Below are 8,858 nucleotides of genomic sequence, written 5' to 3' on the forward strand. Positions count from 1 at the left end.
CCAGCTATCAAAAATAGTAGTTTATGGATGGTATCGAAAACTATTTATTGTAAATGATAGCGCATATACAATTAAAATTTAAAAATCAAAATGCATTTTCACTTACTCAAAAAGAAAAACAGCGAACCGGCAGGCCAAACCTGAATCGGACCAGCCCGAACCAGGACCGAATCGGTTCATGTTTGAGAATATCCAACCCTAAACCCGAACCTAAATCGGCCCAGCTCGACCAATGACTATGTCAAACTTCCCAGTGTAGTTGCAGTCTTGCGGATATATTGGACTAGGCCCTTCTTATCGAAGTAGAACAAGAAATCATGTGAGACATTTGGATTTGGGCCCTTTCCATGATTAGGGCCCATATTTTACGCCTAGTACGATAATGAAATTCTAAATGGTTCAAGGACAAAGATAAAACCAGCAGTAATAGATACATAGAACATTTAGATACTAATTATGTCATTATGAAATAGTATAAAATTGATTATACGTACGTTTTTAATTGAAAGCTACTTTCTATTTCGACATTCGCTGATAAAAGCCTTAGAAGATTTTGGTTTTCCATGTAGTACTTGCTCCAGAGTCCAAATGTAAACCTTTGCATTTTACATGTACAAAAGACGTGAGCTTGTCTTGGCAACCAACCGTTTGAGTCTCTTAGGGGACTCAAACGGGGGTAATTTGGTCATTTTATGCGTTGGAAGATTTCACGCGCGTGTGGCTGACATTTGCTTGGTACCAATGCTAGGTTATAATGGTACCATTCTCCGAAAATATTGATACCTTGGTACCAGTCCTGATAACAATTTGATACCAATGTCAGGTTATAATGATACCATTGTGTTTTATTTTGGGTGTTTGAGTCTTTTTTGGATTCAAACCGTTGGTTACCAAACCTTTCTCCAAAAGACGTATAACTATTAATAATACATAACTCAATTCACGTGTTCCGCAACCTTCTTACAAGTTACACCATCAAAAGAGTAGGCGAAACAAGATTCATGAATTTTTTTAAAACTTTTGAGATTTGTTTCCTTATAAAATACCCAATGATGTTACTAGAGATGTAAATGGATCGGGTTCGGGGCGGGTGAAGCGTCACCCGCATCCATCACCCGCATCCACCCACTTCACATTCCATCATCCCACCGCATCCATCTCCACCCGAATCCATCCATCCATTTGTAACCGGGTTAACGGATGGATCGGGTGATTAACGGGTGAAATCAAATATTAGGAGAAGAAAGAAAAATTACTAACAAGAATCACTAATCCATTTATATAATTCTACTTACTATTGAAAATCGTCTCCAAATTAACTCTAATCCACATTATTAAAATAAAAATATGTTTAAAAGCCAAAAATTAAAAAAATTATACTTCCTCCGTTTCAAAATAGATGGGACATTGTGATTAAAACGGACTCCTAGGCAAAAATTCATAAGTATGTTTAAGGGAGGTAGATTAAAGGAAGTGGTCCCATGTGAAAAGGAGGGAGAAAATATTTAGTTGGGGACCACAGCTGTTTGCCGCCAGCTCTTTTGAACAAAGGGGACCACTTTTTTTTTCCCTCCATTTTTTTGGAACTACATTAAGCTTTTACACAATACACTACAACCAAAACAGAAAATTTAAAGTTCCCTCTAAAATTTCAAACCACTTCAAATTTAAGTTAAGTACCAGATTTTTGTTTTCCCTATTTAAGGGTTACAAACATTCCCACAAAAATTAAGTGTTCCTACCAACCAAAATGTAATTAAGGAGAACATTCTCTCCTACACATTCACTGCACACACGCAGCACTAGATTAAGCAACAGAATTCTAAGGCAAAAAAAGTCAGTTTGTTAATCTCTTCATCATTTGCTGCATCTGGACAAAATGGATGCAGCACAAGAAATGTACAATGCTGTTGTTGATGAAGAGGACTTGGATGAGTACTATCTACAACTACTTGATGAGATTGTGCCCAACTTCAACAGTCAAATCTCCTCTGAACCAGAATCTGCTGCACAATACCAAAACAGAAAAATTAAACCTGAGATGAAGCAAGAAAAGAGAAGGAGAGCTGTAGATGAATTGTTAATTATGGAAGAGAACGGAGTATTACCATATGGTGCATTGAAGAAGACAGCAGATAAGTATGGTGTTACAAGACACACAATAGAGAGATTATGGAAAAGAGCATGCAATCAAAGAGTTACGGGTGATGTCATTGATGTCAGGTCAAGGAAAAAGGGAACTGTGGGGAGGAAATCAGTGGAATATAGTGAGGAGTTTCTCCAATCAGTGCCACTGAATTTACGCACTTCAGTTAGATGCTTTGCTGGGGCACTCAAAGTGTCTCCTTCAACAATTTATAGACTGCTCAAGAAGGGGAAGCTCAGAAGCCATACAAGTAGCAACCATCCAAGTTTGACAGAGACTCACAAATTGGAGAGGATGAAGTGGGTTCTATCCCACATTCTACCTGGCACACCCACTGTACAAGCAGAGTTTATACACATGGAGAACATCATACACATTGATGAGAAATGGTTCTATTTGAACCCAGATACAAGGAGATTTTATTTATTGCCAAGAGAAGATGATCCATATAGATGTTGCCAATCAAAGAGATTCAAAATTAAAGCTATGTTTATGGGGGTAGTATCAAAACCAATGTATGATGCTCAAGGTAATCTCATTCATGATGGCAAGTTTGGCATCTTTCCTTTTGTAGAGAGGGTGGCAGCAAAATACACTACCAAAAACAGAGATAAGGGCACTATTGAAACAAAGGCTGTTGAGAGGATCACTCAGAAGGTCATCAGAGACATGATTATACAGAATGTACTGCCATCTATAATGAGTAAGTGGCCTGCTGGTATGTCCAAGGATATATGCATCCAACAGGACAATGCTAGGCCTCACATACAAGGAAATGATGAGGCATTCAAGGCAGCAGCAACTCAAAATGGGTTCAACATCAGGCTCATTCAACAGCCACCTCAGTCCCCAGATTTAAATGTTCTTGATTTGGGTTTTTTTAGAGCCATACAAGCTTTAATGTATCAAACATTTCCTAAGAACATAGATGAGCTCATAACAAATGTGCAAGATGCATATGACAGATTTGATCCTAGTGTTATGAAATACACATGGTTACAATTACAGTGGATTATGGTTGAGATTCTACAGGTTAGAGGAGGTAATAATTACAAGAACCCTCATCATGGGAAGGCAAGATTAGAAAGGTTGGGTCTTCTCCCAAAAACTGTCAAATGTGATCAATTATTGTGGATGAAGCTGTGCACTATTTGAATGAGAAGTTACCAAATGAAAGTGAACAAGTTGAGTACTTTGACAGTGAGGGGGTCATTGATGAAGACTAAAATGAATGGTATGTGAGCATTTTTTTGTGAAGAATATAATTTTTTGGAAGTACATTAAAAGTGGGTGAATTTTGGGAAGAATATAGTTTTTGCAAAGAACATGTTTTATTTGGTAAATACATAACAATGCCATTGAAGTAGGAACTTTTGTTAAACTGCACACCAAACCTAAATTATGTACATGTAGTGGAGGAATGTAGGTTTGTAAATGCAGTTTATATCAATGATTATGCTTATTCTATTTACAGTTATGTTTCTTATTTACACCATTGTTATTGTTTTTTTTAGTTATAGGGACCGAGGCATAACTATAATTAGCAAAGAACCACAATCACAATACTCATGTAAAGACATCATTTGACCTTCTATAATCCATCAGGGAGACTTTTAACTTATGAAGGAGTTCAAATCATTAACACCTCAAGGCACAATGCCGAGCAAATCATTGACTCACTTCAAGTTTTTGGTGAGTCCTTCATCATATGGATTAGGGAGTGATTTTAAAAACAGGGGGACTCAATATACAACAACAAACCAATCCCACAACAAAGGCACTTTCTATATTCATAACTCATCATTCATCAATTTGACATCACCCTTAAACTCTAGGTCAAGCTCAACATAACCAATAATCAGCCAACACAACCAACAGCTCCCAAGAACACAAGTATCAAACACAATCCAAGCTTATCCAACAGCATCACCAATCAGATTCAAGATCACCAACACAAGGCAAATATACATAACCATTAAAACAGAATAACACAAACCAACAACAGAAAATATTAACATGCAATTCAAAAAACGCAAGTAAATAAGGATAACAATGGGACAGTAGTCAAACCTCCCTTACTGTAATTTTTGTTCAAATCTGTACCACGAATCACTATCCCCTTCCTCTTTAAACCAGATTTCATGACCGATTTACTCCCACTACCACCACTTTCTTTAAACGAACCCACCTTAGCCTTTCCTTTTCGGTTGTATGAATAGTAATTCATCTCAGAACCCATACAAGGAAGAGCACAAACAGTAACGCGTTCAGAATTAGGTTTTTTGGAGACAGAAAGTGGGGGTAAAGTGGGAGTTTTGAAAACCATTTTTTCTTTCACATCTTCCTCGGAACTCACCAGATCTATAATTACTTCTTCTTCAGAGGACTCACTAAATGAATCATCAGGAAACCATGGTTCCTTCATGTCCTTAATTTCCTCAAGAAAACACCCAGAGCTTTGCAAGCAGTTGGACCCATACACTTTGAAGCAGCCCCTGAATCGTATAGTCTACGGGGCCAAGGAGAACCATTTTCAATTGATCGAATGACGTCAATTATGAACGTCGCCTCTCCCTCATCCGTAGTTTCAAAATGCGCATCAATCAAAGGTTCCAAATTGATATCACAAACCATTTTTTAGGAGAGAGAAATTGATTTTCAAGCAAAATTGCGAAGAACAGAAAGAAAAACGAAGATAGAGTAGAGAGAAAAGAAGATCTGAAGACGAAGTTATGAGGGGAGAGAGAGTAGATCTGAAAAAGTTATAGAGAGATGAGCAGTAATGAGGGAGAGAGAGTAGATCTGAAAAATTATAGAGAGATGAGCAGTAATGAGGGTGAGGGAGATGAGCAGTAATGAGGGTGAGGGAGATGAGCAGTTATGAGGGAGATGAGAAGTTACGAGGGAGATGAAGAACCCTAGGTGAGATGAACAGGTGGGGTGGGAATTCAATTGGGGTAGTTGGTGGGTCACTAAAAATGGTGGGAATCATTAGTTTTAGTTAGGATTAATCAGATTATTAGATGTAGATTAAAGAACATAACACAAGTTAGTAAGGGTAAAATGGTAAAATTAGAAGGCAAAAGTTACTAAATAAGGAAAAAAATAACAATGTCCCATCTATTTTGAAACACCCCAAAATGGACAATGTCCCATCTATTTTGAAACGGAGGAAGTATACTTTTTACTTTAAACGGGTGGCGGGTCGGGTGGTAAACGGATGATGGATCGGGTGATGGATGAAAAAATATCACCCGAACCCGACCCGCATCCAGCACCCGATTATCCGTCACCCGGCTATCATCCATTTAAACCGGGTTTTTCACCCACTTAATAAACCGGGTGGAGCGGGTGGTCGGGTGATCCACTGGATATTGCCATCTCTAGATGTTACTCTTAAGGTGAAAAAAGCCAAATTTGCTAACAAGAATCAGTTTCGGTTCTAAAGTGATTAGTAGGACTAAAATCTTTTTTTTTTTTTTTTTAACACTAACAGTGTGTTTGGTTCATTTTTAGTAAAGGAAAGAAAGGGAAGAGAAAGGAAGGGAAGAGAAAAGAAAAAAACCTTAATTTCTCATGTTTGGTATAAATTTTCTCTTTCCTTCCGAATTCCCCCGCTTTTGGGAGGAAAAGAAAGTGAAATTTTATTAAAGAGTTTTTCCTTTCAATTCCTCCCATTTCCTTTCACTTATTTATTTTTAATGAACCAAATATTGAAAAGTAATAACTTTCCTTCCACTTTCTTTCTTTTCCTTCCGAATTCCTTCTACCAAACAAACTGTAATATATTTAATGCTAGAATCCAAATTCTAGTTTTGCATATATATATTGGTGAGCAATGCTAAGGGATTGTAATTAATCAGTCTCCAACCTTTCTACTCTAAAACATAAGAAAAGAGAAAGAAAACCTAAGAATTATTATTTAGGAGAAGAAAAGATGGGAAAGAAGGTAGTGAGCTTAATGGTTGTAATAAGCATGATAATGGTAGTTAGTGAAGTAATGCAAGGGACCAACGGGCAGACAGAAATTTGTGGAATACCCGCAGTTAAATTTGCACCTTGCTTGCCCGCTTTGAGGCCACCCAGTCCACAACCTCCAATTAAAGAAGGGCTTTGCTAAACGACGCCCTATAATTTCCTACTAACGCCCTAAATATAGTATTTTTGTATTGTATTTATATACTTTGTAATTTTTTTTCTCTCTCCTCCCCTTAACTCACCTCCCTAACCCTCCTCCAATCTCAAAAGTTTACTTCCACCACCACCATCAGCACCACCACCACACCAGCAGCACCAGCACCACCACCACACCATCCGCACCACCACCACGTCCACCACCTTACCCCGACAGACCACCACCTTCTTCCCTGTGTTCTTTTTTTCCTTTTTTTTTGAAATTTTTTTTTAAAAAAATAAGGGGGCGTCGGCGTCCTTGGCAGGCGCTCCACCACATGGTGAGGCGCCTGCCAAGGACGCCTCCACCGGTGGTGGGCGCCTCCCTTTTTTCCAAAAAAAAAATTCAGAAAATAAAGGGGCGCCCACCAAGGACGCCCACTATCGGTGGAGGCGTCCTTGGCATGCGCTCCACCACATGGTGAGGCGCCTGCCAAGGACGCCTCCACCGATGGTGGGGCGTCCTTGGTAGGCGCCCCTTTATTTTCTGAAATTTTTTTTTTTAAAACGAAGATGGTGGTTTGACAGGGCATTCATTTCTTTGATGATTCTTACAGAGGTTTGTTCACGCAAGTTCTATGAATCAAAGAGATTCTTTATGAGTTAGTAGAGGTGAAAGCAACTAAGCCAAATCTTGCGGCATATACTGCAGAGTTGATAGCCAGTGATGGTCCTTTCTCAACTTAAAAAAAGATGCTAATGCTAAAAGTATAATGACTACAATTTGATTGATCTTCCCACATTCACGGACTGCTTCACAGCTTTTTAATTGAAGGTTGATGATGCCTTTGGGAAGTGATTTAGAGTGCTGGAAATATTTGTAATCTTGTGGGAGATGGGTTTTGGAGAGATATGGAATGTGGTAACTGTGGATCTTCTTCCATAATGGGATTGCATTTCTTTATTCTGTTTGCCGGCGCCGGTGGGGTGTGTCGGAGGCAGTGGTGGAGTGGAAGATGATAGGGAAGGGAAGTGAATAAGGAATGGGAAAAATGAGAAAATAGATGAAGTATACTATACTGTATTTGTATACATATATTTAGGACGTAAATAGGAAATTTTAGGGCGTAATTTAGCAAACTAGTTAAAGAATGCTGCTCAGTGCTCACATAACTTCCCTTAGTTCCACAATCCTAGCCCTCCATCTCTAACCTAATATGAGCCGCAAGATTTTCTGGATCCTCTTGATCTTCTCCCTCTTCTTCACTTCGTCTCTCTCCTCTCTCATCTTCTTCACGTCTCTCTTCTCTCTCCTCTCTCCTCTCTCCTCTCTCATCTTCTTCACGATTCTCTTGATCTGCATCAATTTGCCTCCCAATTTTTCACTGCTAATTTCGTTAATGTTATATTGATTTCTTTGATGATATTTTGGTAAAGTTGATCTGAAATTGAGTCATTTTAGGGTTGATATGTGAAATTAGGGTTTCGTTTTTGATTTTTTGCAGTGAACTGTGTAATTGGCGAGTTTAGAATCGGATTTTGCTTCTTTTTTCGCTGTTGATGAATCTGCTGTTTTTGAAGTTTGTTGTTTTGCATTTTTTGTTGCTTGTTTCCCATATGAAAGTTTTGGGCTTAGAACTGTTAAATCCATCTATGTTCTTGATATAGAGATTTCATAACTTGCTATGGACTGATTCCTCTTCTATGAGGCTTTAAACATTGTCCTATATGTCTATTTATAAATGAAAAGCTTAGGTTATTTATTAATTGAGGTTTATGTTAGTCATTTGGCCTCTCCTTTCTATTGATCTGTATTGGTTGGATCTTTGAGAGAAAATGTCCCTAATCTTTTGGGTTTTTTCCTTCTTCAAAAAGTATTCAATAGGAAGAGCATAGTTAGTCCATCTGGATGAACTAATGTTGAAATCTATAGCCTATGAAATCTATAGCCTATGTGAACTAATGGGGAAGGTGGAGATTGTGAACTAATGCTGTCTCATATAAGATTTTATGTTGGCTATAATGAACTAGATGGTGTACAAATAATTATTTACTGAAGTCTATCTTAAAATTTATAATTGATTTTGTTAATTTATGCTAAATGATGGTGGTCACTATTATTCAACCTTTGAATTCATCTTCCGACATGGTTGGTATCACATCTTAGGTAATGCAACTAAATTAGAAACTTCAAAAAAAAAAAGTTAATACGCCATTGGTAGTTTCACACTTGGTAATATATAAGTTTGTTTCATGTCCTTAATACTTTAAATTGGATAAACATAATTAGTGAAGTCCAATTCCATAAATTTAGTTGTTTATTCTAGCAGGTAGTTTTCATTGGGGAAGTGCATATGTATAGTTTGATTCAACTTATTTTGTGTTATCTTATTTTATTTTTTGAAATGAGTCGAGATAAGTTGAACATAACATCTAATTTATTGTATTTAATCTTATTTGATCTTTATCTTGATGGTTTAAGATTTTTTTTTTTAGGGTTCTTGCTTGATTTGATATTAGAGTCCTAACTGGTGTAAAACGTGCAAGTTAATTAGTTGCATTATCTGTAGTTGCAGAATATATTACTTCATTTACTTTT

At 37.5% G+C, this 8,858-nt stretch overlaps 1 protein-coding gene across 1 annotated transcript; it reads left to right on the forward strand.

Annotated features, from left to right (window-relative positions):
* The first annotated feature begins 1,879 nt into the window (after nucleotides 1–1,879).
* Nucleotides 1,880–3,301, forward strand: LOC125497932 (uncharacterized). The gene has a single exon (XM_048645650.2). The coding sequence runs from the start codon at nucleotides 1,880–1,882 to the stop codon at nucleotides 3,299–3,301; it is 1,422 nt and encodes a 473-aa protein (XP_048501607.2).
* The last annotated feature ends 5,557 nt before the right edge of the window (nucleotides 3,302–8,858 follow it).

This window comes from Beta vulgaris, chromosome 5 (genome assembly GCF_026745355.1).
Source record: "Beta vulgaris subsp. vulgaris cultivar EL10 chromosome 5, EL10.2, whole genome shotgun sequence".
NCBI lineage: Eukaryota > Viridiplantae > Streptophyta > Magnoliopsida > Caryophyllales > Amaranthaceae > Beta > Beta vulgaris.

What these genes read in the sequence shown, in the direction of transcription:
- LOC125497932 (XM_048645650.2), top strand. Translation starts at nt 1,880, where the DNA reads ATGGATGCAGCACAAGAAATGTACAATGCTGTTGTTGATGAAGAGGAC.